This window comes from Macaca thibetana, chromosome 10 (genome assembly GCF_024542745.1).
Source record: "Macaca thibetana thibetana isolate TM-01 chromosome 10, ASM2454274v1, whole genome shotgun sequence".
Taxonomy (NCBI): Eukaryota; Metazoa; Chordata; class Mammalia; order Primates; family Cercopithecidae; genus Macaca; species Macaca thibetana.
In genome coordinates this window covers 74064-97771 of record NC_065587.1, presented here as the reverse complement: position 1 = coordinate 97771, position 23708 = coordinate 74064, and the positions used below count along the sequence as shown (strand labels likewise).

At 57.1% G+C, this 23708-nt stretch overlaps 2 protein-coding genes and 1 long non-coding RNA gene across 5 annotated transcripts in view; 1 reads left to right on the top strand and 2 right to left on the bottom strand.

Moving 5' to 3' along the window:
* The window catches only part of SYCE3 (synaptonemal complex central element protein 3), a 161056-nt gene extending 155046 nt beyond the window's left edge, over positions 1 to 6010 (bottom strand). The window contains exon 1 of the mRNA XM_050745782.1: positions 6007 to 6010. The gene's annotated coding sequence lies outside the window, so the exon portion shown is untranslated. The remainder of the gene's footprint in view (positions 1 to 6006) is intronic.
* The window catches only part of SHANK3 (SH3 and multiple ankyrin repeat domains 3), a 58666-nt gene that overhangs the window by 21907 nt on the left and 13051 nt on the right, over positions 1 to 23708 (top strand). For all 3 annotated transcript variants that reach the window (XM_050745726.1, XM_050745727.1, XM_050745728.1), the window contains 9 exons: positions 775 to 888; positions 6231 to 6306; positions 6560 to 6642; positions 7132 to 7256; positions 7359 to 7491; positions 8461 to 8541; positions 15384 to 15407; positions 18654 to 18784; positions 19374 to 19458. In XM_050745726.1, coding sequence (XP_050601683.1) covers positions 775 to 888; positions 6231 to 6306; positions 6560 to 6642; positions 7132 to 7256; positions 7359 to 7491; positions 8461 to 8541; positions 15384 to 15407; positions 18654 to 18784; positions 19374 to 19458 — 852 coding nt within the window. The remainder of the gene's footprint in view (positions 1 to 774; positions 889 to 6230; positions 6307 to 6559; positions 6643 to 7131; positions 7257 to 7358; positions 7492 to 8460; positions 8542 to 15383; positions 15408 to 18653; positions 18785 to 19373; positions 19459 to 23708) is intronic.
* On the bottom strand, positions 14542 to 14886 carry LOC126929444 (uncharacterized). Its single transcript, XR_007717179.1, has 3 exons — positions 14804 to 14886; positions 14675 to 14751; positions 14542 to 14618 (listed from the first exon to the last, which is right to left on the bottom strand). It is a non-coding gene; the product is annotated as an uncharacterized LOC126929444 (long non-coding RNA).

The window sequence follows — 23708 nt, the reverse complement described above, 5'->3', positions numbered from 1 at the left end:
GTCGTTCCGGGCTCCCTGTGTCACCACGGAGGCTCCTCTCTCGCCATAGGCGTTGCTGTGTCCCCCGGGGTCTCTGCCTGAAGGACCCTGTCCCATTACAGAGCTTCCTTGCATTGCGGGGTTCCCGTGGCACTTCTGCAGCTTCTCCATTGGAGGCCCCTGCGATGTGGGGGACCCTTGCCGTCGTGGGGTGTCTGTGACCGTCATGTGGGTGTTTGTGTTATGCAGGCTTCTGTCACTGGGGCTTCCTGTGTTCTGGGGGAATTGCGTGCCATGACAAACCCCTCTCATTATGGGGGTCTCGGGGTCACCGCTGGGGTCCTAGCCTCAGGGCCGGCTGAGGTGGAAACAGCCCAGCTGGTGCATCACGTGGCCTCACCCACTGGCCACAGCACGATGACCCCGAGCTCTTGGCAGTGACCCCTGGGTGGGTGACAGAACCAGGATGGGGGTCGGTTGAAGGGGCTGGGGGAGCGTGGTCAGCTGGGGATGGGGCCAGCAGCAGGAGTGTGGCCCCTGCCCCTGCCTGCACCCCTCCCCGAGTGTGTCCATCTGTGTGTGTCTCTGTCCCCCACGTGCCCACCCTGTGCCGAGCCCATCTGTTCCTTTCTCTCTTCTGTGTGGATCCTAAAATCTTCCCAGGGAAAAAGCCGGGAGAAAGTGGGAAGGGAAGGAGGGAAAGGGCAGGGGGTGAGTGGGCAGAACCTGCTCCCGAGGTGGGGTGGGTGCCCAGCTCTGCTCCCCACTGATGGCCTGTCTGGCTTCTTCCTCCAGTGCTCAGCATTGGGGAGGGCGGTTTCTGGGAGGGAACCGTGAAAGGCCGCACAGGCTGGTTCCCGGCCGACTGCGTGGAGGAGGTGCAGATGAGGCAGCATGACCCACGGCCTGGTGAGTGACCCCACGGCCCCCTGGGCAGCTCCCAAGGGGACCACTCCTTCCATTTTCCCTTCGGTCTCTCTTGGTGCTAAATCCATATGGGTATTCACAGAGAAAAGACTAGAGGTAAACTGAAACAAACACTCAAAGTAGACGCAAACTTGTGTACGTGACACAGACACGTGTGCACACACTCTGCATATATTTGGGAACATGCGTGTATGTAAGCTGACACTTCACGTGCAGTGGAGACACATAGGACATGCATGACGGGGCCTCTGTCTGTGTGATCCCACACTGACTCCCGGTGACTCGCACCCCATCGGCACAGTCCTTCAGAAACACCAGGTGTGTGGAACGCATGATTCCTGCGTAGCTGGCAGACATGTAAGGAGGTCAGTGTGAGAAAAGAGGCGTTTTTCCAAAGTGGACAGATTGTCCAAGTGGGCAGAGCAGGGAGGCCCGGAGCAGCCAAGAGGAAATGAGGCCAGTTGGGCCTGGAGGTGCCCTGGTGAGTGCCCTGGGGCAGGGATGGTCTGAGGGCAGCAGGTGAGGGTGGGCTGGTCCTCAGCCTGCAGGGAGGATGTAAAGGTGAAGGCTACAGCTCCTGGGGTTGGTGAGTGGCCGCTGTCCAGCCCTGCTGACCATCTGGTCCTTTGGCGGCCCCCGGGCTGGAGCTGGGTGCATGTCTTGGGGGTGCCCTTGTGAGGAATCCTCAGGGGTCCCAGGAGGCCTCCAGATCCATGCATGTGCTTCTGTCCTAGGGAGCTGGTGGGCCAAGCAACCTCTCCTGAGTGACGGTCACTGGGGGTCATCGGTGGTGTGTCTGGATCAAGGGTGCATGCACCCTCCCTCTGCATGTGAAGGGCTCAGGCCTGGGGTTACTATGTCCCCGTCTTTGGGATGAGAGTTTCCCAGCGACTCCACCCCTGTATGGCCTGGACCCTGCCCTGTGCTGGGCCCAGGAGAGGCCCAGGAAGGCAGGAGCTTGGCCACTGGCCCTTTCCTGAGCAGGTGCCCTTTCCTCCTTCCTTGGCCTTGTCCTGCCTTGCTCTGAGGGCTCTCCTGGTGGCTTAGAGTGTGGAAGGGACTTGGCCCCCTGTTCTCAGCCCATGGAGGGTGGATAGGACAGGGTCCAGATGGGAAATGCTTTCAGAGATTTGGGCCCTGGTTCAGACAGTATGGGAGAGGGGAGGGGAAGGAGGAGGGGGGAATCCACACCTGTGGCGGAGCGGGTCTTGAGCTCCCCCACGTGGTGATGAGGAAGGTTCTGGTTTGAGGACTGTGTGGAATGAGGGGCATTTGGACCTAAGTCTGAAGCTGACGGAGAGGGAGGGAGGTTTAGGCTGGAGTCAGAATTGGAGAGCAGCAAATGTTTTTTAGGTGTTTGTCATGTGCTGGGCCCTGTGCTGGGAGCCGGGATCACGGAGGCTCAGCTGGAAGCCTTGTGGGAGCAGTGGCTGTGACGAGGCTGGGAGCTCCCTGGGTTGACCTGAAGGAGTCAGAGAGGGCCTCAAAGCAGAGGCACTGTCTGAGCTGAGTCCTCTAGGTGGTCAGTGGATGGGGCTGAGGGGACAGCCGTGTGTGCAGGGCCTGTGTGTGTTCTACAGCTGTATGTGTCAGCAAGGTCTGCTCTGAGTGCCTGGCACAGCTTTAGCACTTCTACATGTAGAAGTCGTTGACTTATCCCAGCAGTCCCGAGAGGTGGGGCCACTTGTTATTATTCCATTTCTCGGGGGTCATATAGCCCTGAGGAGCAAAGTCTTGTTTGCAACATAGGCAGCAAGTTCTACGTGAGTGGAACGGCTGCATGGGTGAAGGGCAAGGCTGGCGTGGGGACCACGAGGGTGGTCACGTGGCCATGGAGTCAAGGGACAGCGTGGCATCATGGCGGAGGGAACCCAGCAGCAGCGTCTGATTGTGCAGGTTGTGTAGGATCAAAGCCCGGGGTGGGCAGAGCAGAGCTGTGGAGAGGAGTGGGCCAGTGTGGGCTCGCAGAGCAGCCAATGTGGGGTTTGGGTGTGGGCTCCGGGCGGCAGCTGTGGTGTGTGTGACCCAGGGAGTGAGTGTCAGAGGTCCCGGGGTAGACGGGAGTATTTCATGAGTGGGCGGCAGAAGAGGAACCTGCAGAGGCTGCCTGTGAAGGGTAGGGAGTGGGAGCAGTGACAGTCCCCTCTGACCTCGGCTGCAGGCCCCGCTGACCACGCTGCGCAGAGCCTCTGCTCTGGGATCCCGGGGCCAAGTTCTGCCAGAGGCCAGAGTGCAGCCCAGGAACGGGAACCTGCTTCCAGCAGGCCCAGATTCACTCCCCCCACCCCCCAAAAAAATCCATTTCTGGGACTGGAGCGGGGACAGAAAAGGACTTAAAGGTCAGGGAGGGGACACGGTCCCTGTGCACGCAGGGGCTGGTGCCCAGGGCCTGTGCCGCTGTGGGATCGGGAGACGAGTCCTGGTCACTTACCGAGCAGAGAGCGGTCTCCCACAGCACCTCCTGGCAGGCAGAGGGTGGAGCTGTGAGGGAGGGAATGGAGAGGCGAGGTCAGGTGCGTTCGGGAGGCCCAGCATGAGCAGGGCCCTGTGCCTTCCCTCCCCTCCCTCCTTCCCTTTCTTGGCAGTAAGGTCAGCACTTGGGTGGGTAGTGGAGAATGGCTGTGTTGGGCATTTTCTCTGCAGCTGGCTTTTATGTGTCTTATTAACAAAGCTGGAAAAATGAATTTGTGTTATGTAATACATACAATTTGTTTGGTTGACAACATCCGAAAACAGGAGGCTGGTCAAGTGCAAGTTTGGGGGGTTCTTTAGCAGGCAGCACCATGACACTATGTGGTTCTGTTGACATAGAGAAGGGTGTGATGGAGGAAAGGAGGGGTCTGATACCCCACCTGAGCGGTGATGAGGCTTGGCCTGAGCTGGCCTTAGGTTCGGCAGGATGAGGGGTGCAGGTGTGGTTGGGGAATGCCAGGATAAGATAATAAGTCGTTAGAACCAAGGGGCTCCTCCAAGTTGGAATTTTTGTATTCTATATGGGCAGGCTTAGAGGGGACTGTTGACTTACTGAGAGTCACACAAGTTAGTAGCTGGGACCTGGAATCCAGCCCAATACTATTTTGATATCTGTATCTTCTGATAGGAATAGGTGCCCTTTCCTCTTTCCATCCGGCCACTGCTCCACCTATGTTTACAGCCGTCTGTCCTTTGACTCACCCACCCATCCTACCATCATCTTCTTATCCGTTGACTCACTAGCCAACCCAATCCACCACCCCTCCCTTCCTCCATCCATCCATTCATCCATCCACCTCTCCACCTACCTGTCTACCCACCCAGTCCATCCATCCATCTACCCATGTATCTGTCTGCTCTTTGACCTATCCACCCATTGCCCTCTCCTTCCCACCCTCCATCCACTGGTCCAGTGCCTTTCGATCCACCCTTCTGTCCATCTATCTCATGTGCACCTGTCCACCCATTACTCTCCTAGTCAGCGTGCAGAATGCCTGTGACACACCAGGTGCTGTGCCGGGCGCTAGGATCACAGAGATAAAGAACATGTGGTCCTTACCTTCAAGGAGCTCACAATTAGTGGGGGAAACAGGTCATCGAAAGCTGCAGGTTCTCTTTCTGATCTCATTTCCTGCCACTCTCTCTAGCTCCGTGTGCTCCAGCTGCACAGGCTCTGAACTTCCTCAAATGCTGCAGGCTGATGCCTGCCGTGGGCTCCCCCCGACCACCCCCGCTCCTGGGAAGCCCTTTGCCCACATATCCACAGGCTGCTCCCCGTCCTCGGCCTCTACTCAGCCCTCCCGTGGGGGTGAGGCCTTTGCGTGCCTTTCTCTGCCCTCCCTGATCTGCTCACTGGTCTCCTGAGCACTTGCCAGCATTCGCATGCTATGTCTTTATCCTCTGTTTATCCTGTCTCCCTGAACAGATTATAAACCCCACGAGTGCAGAGACTTTGTTCTCTTCTCTGCTGTATTTGCAGAGCTGGTACACAGTAGGAGCTCAATATATACTTTTTTTCTTTTTTTTTGAGACGGAGTCTCGCTCTGTCGCCCAGGCTGGAGTGCAGTGGCCGGATCTCAGCTCACTGCAAGCTCCGCCTCCCGGGTTCACGCCGTTCTCCTGCCTCAGCCTCCCGAGTAGCTGGGACTACAGGCGCCCGCCACCACGCCTGGCTAGTTTTTTTGTATTTTTAGTAGAGACGGGGTTTCACCGTGTTAGCCAGGATGGTCTCGATCTCCTGACCTCGTGATCCGCCCGTCTCGGTCTCCCAAAGTGCTGGGATTACAGGCTTGAGCCACCGCGCCCGGCCAGGAGCTCGATATATACTTGCTGAAGGAAAACATGGATCTTGAGACACGCTACCAAGAGAGGAAACGAGGAAGGTGCTGAGGGATGAAAGCGAGGCAGTGGTGCTGCTGCCCGCAGGGCCTTTGTGGTCCTGGAGAGTGGAGCTGCGGGGCTGGGAAGGCTGGCGGGTGGGGCTTACAGGCAGCTGGAGGAGCTCGTGGGAGCAGAGAGGTCACGGCTGGAGGTGTGGCTGGAACCTTCTGGTCAGTGAGGGTGGAGTGGTGGTCAGACAGCTGGCTAGCTTGGCCATGTGGGACTTTGAGATCAAGAGGACAGCTGGGGACCAAGCTCTGTGGGATGCATTGAGGTCAGGGCAGGGGACCCGGCCCCCACACCTGGATCCCCTGCCCCACTCAGAGACAGTCTGAAGCAAGGGACCCCATGAGGTTGAGCATCGAGGAGCTGTTGTGAAGAAGTTGGTGAAGACAGAATGCTGGAAGGGTGCTGCTTCCATGCCAGCGCATGTAGGCGTATAGCGCGGCGTTTGTACATGAGTGTGGGTCATGCAGACACAGATGTACACACATTCGTGAGCACACCTCACACACGTGCCTGTGATGGCAGGTCACACAGACACATGAGCACAGCACTTGCACACAGTGAGCTCATACGGAGACACGTGCATGAGCACAGCATCCACACATGACCACGGGGCACACACACGTATGTGCACACCGCCCTCTGCTCGCAGCCTTGGGGCTCACCGATGCTCTGTGGATGGCTCTGGCCTTGTCTGGACTCCTGGGTTCAGCAGCTGCTTAGGAAAGAGCTGAGCTGCTGCCCCCTCTTGAACCCTGACCCACAGAGGTCAGAATTCCCTGTATCATCCCCTCAGCCTTCTCACCTCTGGACCCAGGACTCCCGGGGCCCCCTACTTCCATCTGGACACAACCAGGCCAAGCGGGTGTGTGTGGGCAGAGACTGGTGACCAGCATGGGTGAGGGCAGTTTAGGCAGGCCAGCTGGAGGCCACAACTGTCCATCAGCTCTTGATACTCCCTTCAGAGACGCGAGAGGACCGGACGAAGCGGCTTTTTCGCCACTACACAGTGGGCTCCTACGACAGCCTCACGTCACACAGGTACGCGCAGGGACACTGGCTGGCGGGAGCATGCGTATGGGACGTGGGGCAGGACCTGCAGTAGAGAGGGAGGCCAGGAGCTGGTCCAGGAGGCCAGGTGTGAAGAGCTCAGAGGAGGGTGAGGGAAGGGGCCCGGCCGACCTCTCCTCTGCTCCGTGGCCCGTCAGTCCCGGGGTGACTGCGAGGTGGACTGTGGCCGGCCGGCCAGCCTCGAGGCAGGACTTACCTCACTCCTCCTGCTTTCCTTCTTCAGCGATTATGTCATTGATGACAAAGTGGCTGTCCTGCAGAAACGGGACCATGAGGGCTTTGGTTTTGTGCTCCGGGGAGCCAAAGGTAATGGGGAGTGGGTGCCGGGGCGTCAGGCAGGCGGGGGCTGTACACTGCTCGGGGTGCCTTCAGCTTCTTGCTTCTGCCCCCCACTCTGCTCTACCCCACACTCCCTCCCTGCCTTGCCCCCGCGCCTCCCTACTTTTGGCCCCGGCTTTCCTTGCTCCTCTGCTGCGGTCGGACCGTCATGGTTTGCAATGTCCCGGCCCAGGCGGCAATTCCTTCCCTTCGTCGTTTTCCACTGTCTTTGCTCTAGAGTCCAACTGAGTGGGGGCCTTTCTGGCGTCGGCGAAGGGGGTTTCGCAGAGGGTCATGTCTAGGATCCCTGGACCGGCTAGTCCCTGTGCTGTGGCTCCCCGTGGCCCTCCCCCTGCCCCGGGTCACTGCCCCCTGCAGTCATCTCTTCCCTGTGCTGAGCCACTCGGAGGTTGCTGTGTGGCAGCCGCCCCCACCTGAACCTCACTGGTGAAGCGCCTTCCTAATTGCCCCCCGCAGCAGAGACCCCCATCGAGGAGTTCACACCCACGCCAGCCTTCCCGGCACTGCAGTACCTTGAGTCGGTGGACGTGGAGGGCGTGGCCTGGAGGGCCGGGCTTCGTACGGGAGACTTCCTCATCGAGGTGAGGCCGTCCCAGCTGGCACTGCCCAGTGGGATGCTGACCCCTGAACCCTGTGGCGGACGTGCCCAGGGGCCTCCCCACCCAGCTGCCTGTCTGTCCCAGGTGAACGGGGTGAACGTGGTGAAGGTCGGACACAAGCAGGTGGTGGCTCTGATTCGCCAGGGTGGCAACCGCCTCGTCATGAAGGTTGTGTCTGTGACAAGGAAGCCAGAAGAAGACGGGGCTCGGCGCAGAGGTGAGGGGTCACGCTTTAGGCCTCTGTGCCCAAACTTTCCCCTGACCTTAGACATTTGACTTTAGGCCCACATTCCTCTTCCCATCCCTGACCCCCAACTGCTGACATCAGATTCCTGAACCTTGATGAACCACCCACATGCGTGGGCTGGGGCCCCTCCCGATCCCTGGTGTTAGACTGCCAGTCCTGTCCCTTGGCCTGAGGCCTTTGACCCCTGACCCCTGACCTCAGGCTGCGCCTCCTCAGATCCCTGCCCCCTCCTTCCCGGCGTTCCCCCAGCCCCTGGCGTGGCAGAGCCCTCCTTCCCTACACCGCCAGCAGCTGCCTGGAGGCCGGGGTTGCCATAGCAACTGTGAGGTTGACGCTGCCGCGCTGCTTATTGTCGGAGGGAAGGGGGAGGCGGCACCTGAGGGAAGAGGAAAAGCGTCTTCTCCCCGCGACGACGCGGCACAGCCTGGGCCCAGGAGGCTTTGCCGGCCAGGCCCAGCCCAGGCCCGCGGCTTGGCTGACCACACCCTGGCCCCACAAGGGGCAGCGGCCACCTGGGCCTGGGGGGAGCCCTGGAGCAGCAGGAGCCCCGCCCGCAAGGAGACCCTCCCAGCCCCCACCTCATGGCTCTGGTGCCCCCTCGCGTAGCCCTCGGAGCCTGCAGGGTGGGTGCCCAGGCCAGAGCCAGCTGGCACCGTGCCCCCCACCAGCACCCTTGATTGTCTCCTGAGGCCCTGGCTCTGGGGGTTCCCAGGGCCCCTGAGGCCCTGATCGCCCGGGCCCCCCCCACTCCCTGAGCTCCTTGCGCCATGAAGAAGTTTGCGTCCAGCCGTAGCCTGAACAAGATCCTGGCACAGTGCGACTCATCCTCGCGGGAGTACGAGGAGATCCAGGCAGTGGAGCGCAAGTGGCACCTGCACCTGGCCACGCCGCGCCGCCTGCTGCTGGACAGGAGGTCCAAGGCCTCCCTCTTCTTTGCAGCCCCACCGCCCCCCAAGAGGGCCCCCAGCACCACACTGACCCTGCGCTCCAAGTCCATGACAGCTGAGCTTGAGGAACTCGGTGAGTGGCGGGGGTGGCCGTGGAGGTGGATGCAGGTGGACAGTCCATGATGGGCAGACAGGGCCAGGAGGCACAGGTAGTATGGGAGGCCAGGGGGTCAAGCCAGAGGGGAGGAAGGACAGGTGGATGTAGGAGCAGGTCAGAGGTGATTGGGTGGGTGCTGGCGTGATGGGGACATTTGGCGCTTGTAGGGTGAGGAGTGGGATGGCATGTGGAAGGGGTGAGATGTGAGGGGCTGGGGATGGACAGTGGGGTGTCCAGGACAGATGACGGGGAGCAGGGCCTGGCCCACCAGTACGTTTGCATGTGTTTGCATGTTTGTGTGTGTGTGCTGCCTCTGGTTTTCCACATCTCCACTTTGACTTTACTCCTGCATTTCATCCAAGTGAAGAAAGAGCAGTAGTCAGGTGACCGGGGTCCACTCTGGCTCTGCCAGGCACTGGCTGTGTCAGCTTTGTGTTTATTTTACCCTCTTGGTGCCCGTGCCCTCATTGGCCAGGTGGTCCTGCTGACCCCACAGGCCACAGGCACACTGTTGGACGATGGGGCAGGACCTCGAGTGTGGCAGGAGGGGAGCAGGAGTGTGCTGGGCTTCGATGGGGCATGTTTTGGGCACAAGCCGTGGTTGACCATCAGCAGCTTCTTCATGGGCAGGTCTTACATATGTGTCCATTAACAACCTTGTCATGGGCATGTCCAGATATATTTGATCATATCCTGACATGTGACCGTCAGTAGCCTCTTCACGGGCATGTCCCAGCACGTGTGACCGTTGTCCTCATTGTGGGTATGTGCTATACGTGTGGCCGTCAACAGCCTTGTCATGGGCATGTCCGAGTATACGTGACAGTTGACAGGCTCTTTCTTTCTTTTTTTTTTTTTTTTTTTTGAGACAGAGTTTCACTCTTGTTGCCCAGGCTGGAGTGCAATGGCACATTCTCAGCTCACTGCAACCTCCACCTCTTGGGTTCAAGTGATTCTCCTGCCTCAGCCTCCCGAGTAGCTGGGATTACAGGTGCCTGCCACCACGCCCGGCTAATTTTTTTTTTTTTTTTTGTATTTTTGGTAGAAACAGGGTTTCACCATGTTGGCCAGGCTGGTCTCGAACTCCTGACCTCAGGTGATCCGCCCGCCTTGGCCTCCCAAAGTGCTGGGATTACAGGCGTGAGGCTCTTTTCTTCCTGTGGTCTAAGCCCAGTTCTGTCCCCAGACTTTACTCTGCCTCTGGTCATAGAAGGAACCCCAACTCTGGTCCTAAACCGAACCCTGGAGTCCGGGCCACAGGAAGGGACCTCATTCTGGTTCTAGGCTGAGCCCCATCCCTGGCTTCAGTGTTGGTTCCACCCCAGCCATAGAAGGATCCCTTTTGCTGGCCCCCAGAATAATCCCTGACCTTACTCATGAGCTGAGCCCTGACCCTATCCTGGCCACAGGCTGAGCAGATGGTCTTAACTGCAATTTAGTTCAGTGTGGAGAACAGCTACCAACATGCATTGGACTGACATGGTCAGAATTTTCACCATAGCTATTGCAAATAAAATAAAACCAAAAGAAAAAAACAAAAAACCTCATATAGATAATTCAAAATGAAAAGGAGAGAAACCAAAGCCAGGGGTTTCTGTAGCTCATTATCTAGTACCCAAGGGCAAGGAGTTGGGATCCTGAGGCCCTCACAAGGCTGGGAGACGTGGCTGGACCTTTGAGAAGCGGGAAGGTTAAAAGGCCAAGCCCAACAACTGGAATTAGCATCGAAAGAACTAGAAATCAGAGAAGAATATGAAAAACATTAAAATGAAGTAAATTGTCACAAAGATTAAAAGAACTAACTGAACTAATGAGAGAACAGGACAGAACAAATAAAAAAAGAATAAGCACATTTTAGAATAGAGTGATTTTTTTTTTTGAAACTGAGTCTCGTTCTGTTGCGCAGGTTGGAGTGCAGTGGTGCGATCTCGGCTTACTGCAACCTCTGCCTCCTGGGTTCAAGTGATTCTCTTGCCTCAGCCTCCCGAGTATCTGGGATTAGAAGCAGCCACCACCACACCCAGCTAATTTTTTGTATTTTTAGTAGAGATGGGGTTTCACCATATTGACCAGGCTGGTCTTGAACTCCTGACCTTGTGATTCACCCACCTCAGCCTCCCAAAGTGCTGGGATTACAGGCGTGAGCCACTGTGCCTGGCCAGAAGGATCCTTAAAGAACTGTTACTGAAACAAAAAATATAGTCACAGATAAAAAAGAAAGCCATGGCTGGGATAAACAGTACACTAGACCCAGGTGAAGAAAGAAACAGCAGGTTAGATGATAAATCTGAGGTTACCCAGAATATAGCACGGAAATATAAGGAGATACAAAATATCAAAGAGCAGTTAGGAGACACTTATCACATAGATAATTCAGTGGGACTATTGGGAAAATCCCAGCATCTACCTAATGCAAGGCCTGAAGGCAATATTTGGAGATGAGATGGCTTAAGAATTTCCCAAAGTTGAACAAAGACATGAGTCTTCAGTTTAAAGAAATATAAGTCTCAGCAAGGAAATAAAAACAAATCTGTATCCACGTCTTTCATAGTAAAACTGTAGAACGCAGTGAACAAGCAGAAATCTTTAAAACAATGAGAGAGGCTGGGTGTGGTGGCCCATGCCTGTACTCCCAGCACTTTAGGAGGCCAAGACAAGTGGATCACTTGAGTCCAGGAGTTTGAGACCAGCCTGGGCAACATGGCGAAACCCTATCTCTACAAAAAATACAAAAATTATCCTGGCATGGTGGTGTGTTCCTGTGGTCCCAGCTACTCAGGAGGCTGAGGTGGGCGGATTGCTTAAGTCTGGGAGGTAGATGTTGTAGTGAGCCAAGATCGTGCCAGTGCACTCCAGCCTGGGTGACAGAGCGAGACCCTGTCTCAAAACAAAACAAAACAAAAAATGATGAGAGAGAGAGAGACTGGCCGCTGGATGTCGTAGACGGGAGCAGTGGTTCAACTGACAACAGACTTCTCATCAGCAATAGCAGATGACAGTAGATGATGGAAGAGCTTCAAAGTGTGGAGGCAAAATTATTTTCCACCTAGAATTCTATACCCTGCTAATCCTCCTCATTCAGGAGTGAGGCAGAGAGGCTGGCAGACTTCTGGCCCTAGGGTCATAGGGGTCCAAGGTCAGTCACGGGAGCTGACCTGTCAATTGAAGATCCAAACTGATCAATAAGCACTGGTAGGCAGCTGGGTCCCAGGATTCTCCTGCCAGAGGCTGTCACGTAGCCGCGATCAACTGCATGTCCAGAAGGAACTCTTCTATTCGGCAGCACGAGGCTTTTGGGCAGTCTGAGATCCGTAATCCTGGGACCCAGGGACTCTGCCCTGTGAAAATGAGAGAACTGCGCTTTGCCCTCTCCTCTGGGCTGGGTGTTCCCTCTTCTGCAACAAGCCTCAGGACAGGTTGCTGGAGTCACTCGACAGACCCTGGTCTTCCAGAAGAGTTGCTCCACAGCTTCAGGCCACCATAATTTTCCAGGCTTTTTCCCGAGCAGTCTGGGGGAGGATGAAGGGACAGCTTAGCACGGAGCCTCTACCCACACTTCTGGAGCTCCGGAAGCCACCTGTCCCCAGAAGACGCTGTCCTGGGAAGCCAGCAGGGCTTCTAGAAGTCCCCTCTGGAAACGCCTGATTTGAGGAAGCCGTGCCAGCCTCAGGGTTTCCCCAGGTACCAAAGGGACCATCCCACAACCCAGTGGTTTTGCTTTCAGAAGATAGAAATGAGGCCTGTTGGTCATTGCTGGCAAGAACACATCAGAACTGCCTCACACTGTCAAGCGCTATTAGAGCCCTTTAGGATTCAGTCTATCGAGAAGGTGTCAGAGAAAGCAGGTGCAAGGCGGAGGCTCCTGTCCAGGTGGCTGTTTGCTGCTCAGAGAATGTGGGAGAGGCATGGCCCTGTTGGGGGAAGGGGAGGGAGGGGGTGTTCTCTGGGGGAATGGGGTGAGCAAAGGCTGGTGCCTGGAAAATGAAGGGCTGCAGAGATGGGAGTGAGAGGAAGGGGCTGGGTGGGGACCCTCCTGAGACAGGTGGTGAGAGAGAGAAGAGGGCAGAGCACCCCTCCTCCCCCTCAGCACTGGGGACTCCTCACAGCCACCACATGCATGTCCACACAGCTTGTACCAGGAATGTGCTGGGGCCACAGGTCAGTGGAGACCCAGGCCAGGGAAGGCCCTGGCAGGTCCAAGCCCTTCCTGTGTGTTCATGTTCCCAGGAGAAATCTGGACTCCCTGTAATTTCTGGGCCCCTTTTTTTCTTTTGTGATGAGAACATCAGGGTAGGTGCCACACCCAGCATCTGTGTGAGTGGCCTTGTCCTGGAAAAGGTTTCTTTGCCAAACACATTTGCCCTGCCTTTTGTTTTAAGACCGACTTTGAACAGAACACACAGGTGACCACCTTGGTTTTCTGCGACACCTGAACTTGTTTTCTATGGGGTTTTGCCTTTTTTCTGAACAAACCTTTGACTGAGCCAAGCATGATGGAGTTGTGCATATCTCCCTGTGTTTGCGTGTCTGTGCGTGGGTGAGTGGACATACGCTGTGTGCACTTGCATGGGTGTGGCACACATGTCTGTGCGTGGGTGAGTGGACACACGCTGTGTGCACTTGCATGGGTGTGGCACACATGTCTGTGCGTGGATGAGTGGACACATGCTGTGTGCACCTGCATGCCTGTGTGTGGGTGAGCGGATATGCCCTGTGTGCACCTGCATGTGTGTGGCACACATGTCTGTGCGTGGGTGAGCGGACACATGCTATGTGCACCTGCATGCATGTGGCACACATCTGTGCGTGGGTGAGTGGACATATACTGTGTGCACCTGCATGCGTGTGGCACACATGTCTGCGTGGGTGTGCGGACACGCGCTGTGTGCACCTGCATGCGTGTAGCACATGTCTGTGCGTGGGTGTGCGGACATGTGCTGTGTGCACCTGCACGCGTGTGGCACACGTCTGTGCATGGGTGAGCAGATACGCCCTGTGTGCACCTGCATGCGTGTGGCACACATGTCTGTGCGTGGGTGTGCGGACACGCGCTGTGTGCACCTGCATGCGTGTGGCACACATGTCTGTGCGTGGGTGTGCGGACACGCACTGTGTGCACCTGCATGCGTGTGGCACACATGTCTGTGCGTGGGTGAACAGATACACCCTTTGTGCACCTGCACGTGTGTGGCACACGTCTGTGCACGGGTGAGCGGATATGCCCTGTGTGCATCTGCATGCGTGTGGCACACGTGTCTGTGCGTGGGTGTGCGGACATGTGCTGTGTGCACCTGCATGCATGTGGCACACATGTCTGTGCGTGGGTGAGCAGATACACCCTGTGTGCACCTGCACGCATGTGGCACACGTCTGTGCATGGGTGAGCAGACACGCGCTGTGTGCATCTGCATGCGTGTGGCACACATGTCTGTGCGTGGGTGTGCGGACATGTGTGCACCTGCACGTGTGTGGCACACGTCTGTGCACGGGTGAGCAGATACGCCCTGTGTGCACCTGCATGCATGTGGCACACGTCTGTGCGTGGGTGAGTGGACACGTGCACCTGCATGCGTGTGGCACACGTCTGTGCATGGGTGAGTGGACACGTGCTGTGTGCACCTGCATGAGTGTGGCACACATGTCTGTGCGTGGGTGAGCGGACATGCGCTATGTACACCTGCATGCATGTGGCACACATGTCTGTGCGTGGGTGTGCGGACACGCGCTGTGTGCACCTGCATGCGTGTGGCACATATGTATGCATGGGTGAGTGGACATGCGCTGTGTGCACCTGCATGCGTGTGGCACACATGTCTGTGCAGGGGTGAGTGGACACGTGCTGTGTGCACCTGCATGCATGTGCGTGGGTGAACAGACACGCGCTGTGTACATCTGCATGCATGTGACATATGTCTGTGTGTGTGTGGACATGTGTGCACCTGCATGCGTGTGGTACACATGTCTGTGCGTGGGTGAGCGGATACACCCTGTGTGCACCTGCATGCATGTGGCACACGTCTGTGCGTGGGTGTGCGGACATGTGCTGTGTACACCTGCATGCGTGTGGTACACGTCTGTGCGTGGGTGAGCGGATACACCCTGTGTGCACCTGCATGCATGTGGCACACGTCTGTGCGTGGGTGTGCGGACATGTGCTGTGTGCACCTGCATGCGTGTGGTACACATCTGCGTGAGTGAGCGGATACGCCCTGTGTGCACCTGCATGCGTGTGGTACACGTCTGTGCGTGGGTGAGTGGACGTGCTGTGTGCACCTGCATGTGTGTGGTACACATCTGTGCGTGAGTGAGCGGATACACCCTGTGTGCACCTGCATGTGTGTGTCACACGTCTTTGTGTGGGTGAGCAGACACACGCTGTGTACACCTGCATGCATGTGGTACATGTCTGTGCGTGGGTGTGTGGACATGTGCTGTGTGCACCTGCACACGTGTGGCACACATCTGTGCGTGGGTGAGCAGACATAACCTGTGTGCATTTGCATGTGTGTGGCACACATCTGTGTGTGGGTGAGCAGACACGCGCTGTGTGCACCTGCATGCATGTGGCACACACACAAGCCCCTGCTTGTGGTTGTTTCCTCCTTGGATTTCAAGGCATGTACCAACTGATTCTGCATTTGGGCAGATTTGCTCTTCATGGTCTGATAAAGAGGTGTAGGCTGGGGGCAGATCTGGGAGGTCATGGTTGTTGGGGGAGGTGGCGGTGAGAGGGATGGGGTGGGGAAATGAGCGTGGATAATGGGGCCTGGGTGCCGAGCCTGCCTCTTACTCCCTTTACTCTGTTTCTTGATTCCAAGCCTCCATTCGGAGAAGAAAAGGGGGTGAGTCATCTGCCTGTGTCCCCAGGGCCTTGGCTTTGCCTGACCCCTGTCTGGGGGAGTGCTGGTGTGTGAGGAGGTTCCAGCGCAAGTCAGGGTGGCCCAGAAGCCTGGGCTGCAGCCTCCTGTTGGCCTTCTCCCTGGGGATTTGGTAGGGGCCTGAGAGAAGGACCTGCAAGGATGGATGGGGAGTTCCCAGGGGTGTGACCCTCTGGGACTGTGATGGCCTTGGGGGCTCAGGTGAGCCTGGGGCCTGTGAGCTGTGCAGATGGTCTGATGGAGGCAGCCCGTGGGGAGGAGCTGGGAGAGCTCCATGGAGGCTACTGCATGCGCCATGGCCCAGAGAGCAGGAAGGAAAGGGCTCCGAGGGTCCCAGAGGGGGAGCTCTAGGGAGCAGGGAGACTGGGCTGTGTTGGTGTGTGCGGCCCCAGTCTACATTGCTTCTTTCTGCTGGTCCTCTCGGGGCCTGTGCCTGGGTTGTGGGACGTGTTCCCGTGCTGGTTGGTTGTAGGGCCAACCCCAGAGCTGATGGCCCCTTCAGAGCAGGGGTCTGAGTTCCACAGCACTGGGGAAAGAGCTTGGAACTCCCCTGGCCAACAGCCCCCCAGGCTGTTGACTGCCCTCCCGAACCCCCGTTCAGGCCTCCCTCTACCCTTTGGGGCTGCTCCCTGTATGTCCTGTATGTTCAGCCTGGCTGCAGGGAGGAGAGCATTCAGGTGGGAACAGTCACCTGGGCCTGGGTACTGAGGTCCACTGTCCGGTGAGGTCCTGGGACCCAGCTTCTGGCAGCCTCGTCTGCCTCTCGGGTGGATGGGAGTCAGGGCCCAGACAGAGGCTTGAGGTGGCATTCTCCACCCCGGCCTGTATATTTGCTCCATATGTTTGTACCTGATGCCGTCCCTCCCTCTCTCTGGACCCACTGGGCTTTCCCTGGGTGAGGACACATCTGCCAGGCCCTTGGTCCAGCCCTCTTGAGGCCCCCTTGCTGCCTCCTGCCCCAGCCCGGGTGAAGGGCTTCCCCAGTGTCTTCTCAGGTATTAAAAACAGGTGACAAGGTCTCCTCCAGTGACCTTCTCTGCACGCCTTTGGGGCAGACACACAAGCTATTTCTGGAATCTTCTGGCTCTGCCCTCCAGCTCGTTAGTGGGACTCCCAGGGTGCCGTGTTGCAGCCCAGGTGCTGCTTCAGTCGTGGAAGAAGTGATGGCTGATTGATCATCCTGCAGGCTGGGGCCCTACTGATCAAACAGCTGCAAACCCAGCTGTGCCCTGCCATGCGCCCAGAGGGCCCTGGGAGTGAGCGGGTCCACTTGGTTCCTGATGGGCTTCATTTCCCTTAATTATTCAAGATAATTTATTTAAGAATATATTCTCTAATACTGGGGGGAGAGTTATGTCAACCTCATCAGTTTGTAATTTGCAGAATTCTTGATTAATTTTTTCCCTTTTGAAAACACTTCTCACCTGGCACCAGCACCATCGCCCGATGGCCAGAAGCAGCTGCCTCACTAAACGTTAGGTGCATCCGCTGCAGGTCTCCGGGATGGGTCTTTCGGACCTAGAGAGACAGCCTCTCCCAGCCCGCGGCTCAGGTGGCAACGTGTCACCCGTGATGCTGAGCCGTGTGTGCCTCACGCGGTTTTCTCTCCATTCATGTCTTTACTTCTGCAGTTTCTGGGGAGTATGGTGCTTAAGTCTCATCTCTTACTTCCTAGTCAGTGATCTGGGGCAGTTTCTCTCTCTGAGCTTCAGTTTGCTCCTGGGTTGGATAAAGGTGATGATAAAATCCTCGTGTAGCTGTGGGATGAGAGGAGTGGTTTGCATGAAGTCCCGCATACTCCAGAAATCACCAAGAACTTAACAAATGGTGGTGATGGTGACTTCAGCTCCCAAAAATAAATCATTCACTTCATGACAAAAGCAAATGAGAAGTCCCCTCAAACCAGCATCCCCTGGTCTGTACCTGGGCCTCCGTCACCTGGTGGCACCGGGAGCCGTGCACAGGCCCAGATATCTGCAGTTGGAGCCTGTTTTGCCTGTAAACTCTTGCATTGTTCAGGGCACAGGCTGGGCACTGATGGAACACAGAGAACAGTATTTGCTCCCTTCTGCAGACCCACAAGCTGTCTGGGGAGATGAGGCACCCAGACATGAATTGTGCGGAATTGTGCCCACTGCCAGCACAGTTGTAAGCCTTTCTTCTGTGCTAATTCTCTCTAGAGACACATGAAGCTAGCGCTGTTTTTATGCCTGTTTTATCAGACGAAGACACAGAGGTCACAAAGAGCTTAACTCAGGACATAGTCAGTGTACAGGGTGGGTCTGGTCTGGGTTGGGTACAGGACAGTCTTGGGGAGTTATTTCCTTTTTCCAGCAATGCTAAGCAGATTGCAGAGGTAGAACCAGCAGGCACTGTGAACAGCTGCAGATTGGAGTTGGAAGGAGTAGGAGGTGTCCAGGCTGACCATTGAAATTCTCCAACAAGGGGCCAAGACAAGAGTGGCCAGACAGGGTCCCTGTAGGGTTGGCACAGCCCCAAAGAGTGGAGAAGGGCCTGGGGTTGGGTGGAGCCTGAGTGATGGGTGGGGTGCAGTGGGGCTGCTGAATGACGGCTGGTGCAGCAGCCAGGTGGACATGGGTGCTGCCCCAGCCCTTGCTGCATACCCCATGCACTGGTCCTCAGTGGACCCACAGGGGGCGAGAGCTACTGATGTCCTGGGGGAGCCATCCAACCAGAGCTCTGATGGTCCTTAGATATATGTATTAGTTTAACACAGTTTCCAAGTCACTGTGATCATTTGTGGAAACCTGCTTGAACATCAGGGTCTGTCCTAGGGCTGTGACCCACTGTAAACAGCTTCCCTTCCAGTGCGGTGCAGAGAGCCAAGAGTGGCCTGTACGTGCTGAGAACGGTGACAGGACAAAGGGAAATGGAGGGAAATCCAGGGAGACTGTGGTATCTGAGTTGTTTGTCTGTCACCTGCCCTGGTCTTCTCCCTCATGGGCAGAGTGGCCTTTCCTTAAGTGGGGTCCACGGGGTCACCTGGAGTCTCCTTGAGGATAGAGAGGCTGCCTGGGGTGGGGTCTCAGTTCTGGGGTGAGGGCCTTGTCTTGGGGGCCTGGGGTGGGAGCTTAAGGAGGGAGGGGAGTAGTGGCCTCTGTCAGCATCACGGGTGGCCAGGCTGGGGAGGACGTGGCAGTGGGGCAGGAGGTGGCCCAGGACCTGAGATGGAGCCTCCTTGCTGTGCAGAGAAGCTGGACGAGATGCTGGCAGCCGCCGCAGAGCCAACGCTGAGGCCAGACATCGCAGACGCAGACTCCAGAGCTGCCACCGTCAAACAGAGGCCCACCAGTCGGAGGATCACACCTGCCGAGATCAGTGTAAGGGCCACGGGCGGCTGGGAGCACTGGGATGGGCAGGCATGGGGGTCAGTCTGTCCTGGGCCACCCCCTCCAGAGGGGTGTGTGCACCCTATAGCCTCTCTCAGAGACTCTTGGGGCTGTCTCTGCCCCCTAAATGACCACAGCTCAGCACCTGCTGGTTTCGCTTTTGTGGCTTTTGGTGCTTCTGCCTTCAGGCAGTCCCTGTCTCACGCCTGAGACCACCAAGGTACCCCAGCTCTGCTGAGAACACGGCGAAGCATGCCTCTGTTCCCTGCCCACTTGCCGACCCGGCGGCTTCTGGGCTCCTCCCCCACCTCACCCAGGGTCAGCCAGGGTCTGCACCCACCCTGCCCAACACCGTCTACACTGTACCACCATCTGCACTGCCCACACAGCCCAGGCTCCAATGGGCTACATCCCCTGCTCCCTGAGGGCAGAGCCTAGCCATGATTCCTGGGTCCAGGCACCCACAGGCACTGGTGCCATTGGAGTGACAGCAGTGGGGTATCTCACTTCCGGCTTAGGAGGAGGACTGGGGCCCCCCAGTGCCCTGGAACCTCCATATTCCCCTCCCTGACCCCCACAGTCATTGTTTGAACGCCAGGGCCTCCCAGGCCCAGAGAAGCTGCCGGGCTCCTTGCGGAAGGGGATTCCACGGACCAAGTCTGTAGGTACGGCTGGGCTGTGGGGCTGCATGGGGTTGGGAGGAACGGGGCTGGAGCTGGCAGGGTGGATTTGGGTTGGAAGGACCCTGTCTCTCCCTGCTGGTAACTGGGGTTTTCAGTTTCCCTCTGAGTCCTGCCGCTTCCTGGCCCCAGCTTTAGGATCTCATATGTTGATGGACCTGTGAGGATTAGGCCTTCCCCAACCCAGAGATTCCCCCCGGCAGCTGACACTCCCTGTCCAGTGGGCATCCCCCGATCGCTTCATCCCTCCCATGGGCAGCCTCACCCCTGTCCCCAGCTGCCACTCCCTGTCCACTGGGCACCCCCACCTCCCCATCGCCTCTCGTCCTTCCCATGGGCAGCCTCACCCCTCCCCAGCTCAGCGGCCTCCATCGCCGTTGCTTCTCTGCAGCCCAAGTGCATGTGAAGTTTCTGACCCTAAAACTCCCCTCCCCTGAACTTGCCTCTCCCCTACTCCTCCATGTATCGCTCTCTCCCCCCTTCACAGCCAGTTTCCCCAAAAAGTCACCTCCACTTGCCATCTATCTCCCATCCCCCACCTGCTCCTCAGCCTGCAGCAGACTTGCTCTCTCCATACCCAAATTGAAACTGCTCCCCCCAGGGTCACCGGTGGCCTGCAGGGCCTTCCTCCCGTGGACACGGCCAGCACTCCTGCTGACCTCAGCTGGCATGCGGTTTCTCTGCTCCTCCTTCCATGAAACGCTCCTCCCCAGAGTCTGAGGACAGCACTTCCTGGTTTTCCCCTCCTTTCTCACGTGGCACCTGTTTTGACCCTGCCGCTCCAGCCTCCCAAATATGGGACCTTTTCAAGGCTGTGTCTTCAGCCTCCTTCCCCTCTGTGCCTCACCACTCCCCGGCCACCATCACACCCCACACTCACTGTCTCCTGACCCAGATGACAAGCCCTGGCCACTGTGCATCCCTCTAGGCATCCATTCTCCTGTCCCCTGCCCACCTGTGCATCTGTCCACCCACACACCTGCCCACTTGACCGTCTGTTGTCCATACAAACCCCAGCACACCCCCGCATCTGTTACACATAGGAGTAAACCTCTCAGCACTTACTACGGGCTGGACACTGAGTGTTTAATACTTAGAATAACCATATTGAGGTTGAGGCCACTAGTACCTCCATTTTACAGATGAGAAAACTGAAGCAAGGAAGGTATATGACCTGCCAAGATCACACAGCCGCCCAAACTCTTGATTCCTCACCTGCCCCAGCACCCTGCCAATTTGTGTTCACACAAGGCCTATCCTGGGCCAAGTCTGGGGCTTAGTTGGGGAATGTGACGTGTGCAGAGAGCTCAGCGGGCACATGGTGGGCATCAGGGCTCACGGACCAATGGAGCCCACTGGGGAGCTCCAGGCACACCTGGGTGTCACAGAAGGCTGCGTGTGTCGCAGTGGGGGTACTTTTGAGCTAAGATGTGCAAGATAAATGGGAGTTTCTGGGGGATACTGGGGCGAACTGACAGAGCAGTGTGGAAAAGGCATATGGGTGTGTGGACTGGTCCCTCAGAGACTGCCGAGAGTTATTTCTGTAGGTGGGATTGTGGGGAAGAAGGCTGGTGAGGCTGCAGCTACCTTGGAGCTGAGAAGCTCTCTCCTCTGCTCTCCCCGGCCTGAGCCCTGAGTGTCTCCCATGGTTTCTCTCTTACCTTCTGCCTCACCTGACCTGTCGGGGTGGGTGGCCTCACAGCCCTGCCCCGCACAGCTCTCATCGCCTTGCAGCTGGGCCATGGCTTTGTTCTCATGACTGCCTGCCCTGGCTCTGCCCTCTAGTCCATCCCTCTGGCCAAACGAGGCTTTTCCCAGAGCTGCTATCACTCCGTATCTGTCCAGCTTGATCCTCTGTGTGCTCCTCATTGCCTCGGGCCCCGGAGGTCGGCCCCAGTGCTCTCTTGCTTCATCTGGAAACAGTTGTCTCTGCCTGCCTTGACCTGGGTCTTCTGACTCTTGCTTCCTGGGCCTGACCCTGCAGGTCTAGGTCCATGCACCTGCCCTGCAGGCCTTAAGCCACTCTCCTAGGACTGCCAGTTCTGCCCTGGTCCCTCAGGCACCCTCTTGCACTCGGTTGATGAATGGGTTGACAGGGGCTCCTTTTTGGCTCCCCTTGGCCTGCTGGGCCTCAGCTGCCAACATGCACGTTGGTTGGGTTGTCAGACTCCCCAGGCCCCTGCGCCATGCCCTGGCTCTGTTGCCCTGGGCACACAATGCAACCCTTGAAACATCAGGATTTGGATCCATAAACACGGAGACCACGGATTCCACCTCCAAGGACCACTCTGAGGCTCGCCCGGTAGGCAGCACTCACAGGCTAGGACTGCGTGGCATGCTGGGAGTGCTCAGCAGCCGCCAGTGTTAGTAGACATAGATGCTGCCTCTCGAGGTTGGCACACAGTAGGTGCTCTCTGGCACACAGTAGAAATGCTCTCTGCTATTATCTAGGCAGACAAAGAGGGTCTGCCTTTGTCCCCAAGGGGTCCCACCCCCGCCCCAGATGGTATCAGAACAGATTCCCTACTCCATGCTGAGGCAAGTGACTTTTCTTTACCCTAAGTCAGAACTTGGCATGCTATTAGCATTAAATTTCCCCTTATTTCATCTTTGCACGTCACTCCCGCCTTCTACATCCTCAAGGTGTGCTCGTTCTGCGTCGCTCCATCTAACACATAGGCTTGTGGGTGTTCACTGCGCGTTCATACACGGTGCAGGGAATGCAGCAGGAGACCCAGGATGAACTGGGCACAATTTCTGTGTCCAGCGGTTGGGGGTGAGGGGAAGGCAGACCTACAAACAACGATGATGATGACCTGGGCCCCTTCCCGGGATACTGCTGCGGTTCCGCCCTGTACTGTAAAGGTCAAGTCGCCCCACAGTAGGTGCAGGCTTTCTTCCTGGCATGAGGAAACTGAAGTTCCTAGAGGTTAAGGCATGTCAGTACCTAGCAGATCTAAAATTTAAGCCTAGTTCTGTACACAAAAGCCCACCCTTGGTACCTTGGCTACAAAGAGATATTATGCCCAGTAAGAAGCAGTGTAGTGTTGCAGTATTAGCACTGCGGTGGCTGGACGAGGATGCAGTCAGGAACGGGCAGCCTGTATTGTAGCAAGTTCATAAAAATGTTGACCAATCTCAGAGTGAGGCTGGGAACAGGAGCACCAGGAGACCTGGGTGCGTGGGTGTGGGGCCATCCGCCCCCTGCAGCCTCACTGAGCACACCTGTAGCACATGTGTCCACATCATGATGTCCACAGGGATGCTCAGAAGGTTGTGTCAGGTTCTGGCTGGACAGCAGGATCATGAGGGCCCTGAGCACTCCAGCCCTTGCACAGGATCCTAACAATGACGTCTGAGCAAGGCATGCGGGGGGGTTCATTTTAAGCCTGTTTTGACCATAGAAGAACTGAAGTTCAAAGGGGCTCAGGGATTGGCCTGGGGTCACGCTGCCAGTAGGGGTTAAAATGAAACATGCTGGGTGCTCAGTCTGCAGTTCCCATTTTAATTCATCCATCCATTCTTCCCTTCACCCAGTCACCCAACCTTACTGAATTCCAGCCACTGTGGTTGCATCACCCACCCATGTGGGTCTCTGGGAGGAGCCTCTGAAGGCTTTTTCCACAGGGCACCTCCTTACCTGGGTATTAGCTCTTTCCCTGCCTGAGGCCTGGCTCCAGTGGCCACAGCCCTGCTGCCCCTCATCCTGCCAGTGTGTCACTCCTGCTCATTTCCGACCATCTTCCTCTCACCTCTGGTTGCCTCCAGGGCTGCTACTTCTGCCTCGGCCTTGTTCATTCAGGGGTGAGGAGCCCTGTACTGGCCCCTCCAAGCCCCGCAGCAGTTTTGTCTGCATGTCTTGCGGGGCTGTCCCTGCCTTCCTGGGATGTCTTCCTAGGGCCTGCTTGATCAAGTCCCTGGGTTTGGGCAGGTCTTGGCCCCAGCCCAGGTCATCAGAGTTTGTGTCCTTTCTCTGGGGCCTTCCTCCATCTTGTAACTGAACACACACCTCTCTCCTGCCCTCTTCACAAGAGCCCTCCCCGTGCAGCCCTGGGCCCGGGGCACAGAGCTTGGACGTCCAGGGACCAGCGCAGACTGGGGTCTTGCTCGGAGCCCGTGCTCTGGGCTCCCTGTTTCCCCTGCTCTCCATTCCCCGCCCACCACGGGCCCCAACCCCATCTTCCCGAGCATTCTAGCGCCTCGTGCCCCGCTGGGTTCTGCCGTGGGCGTCCGTT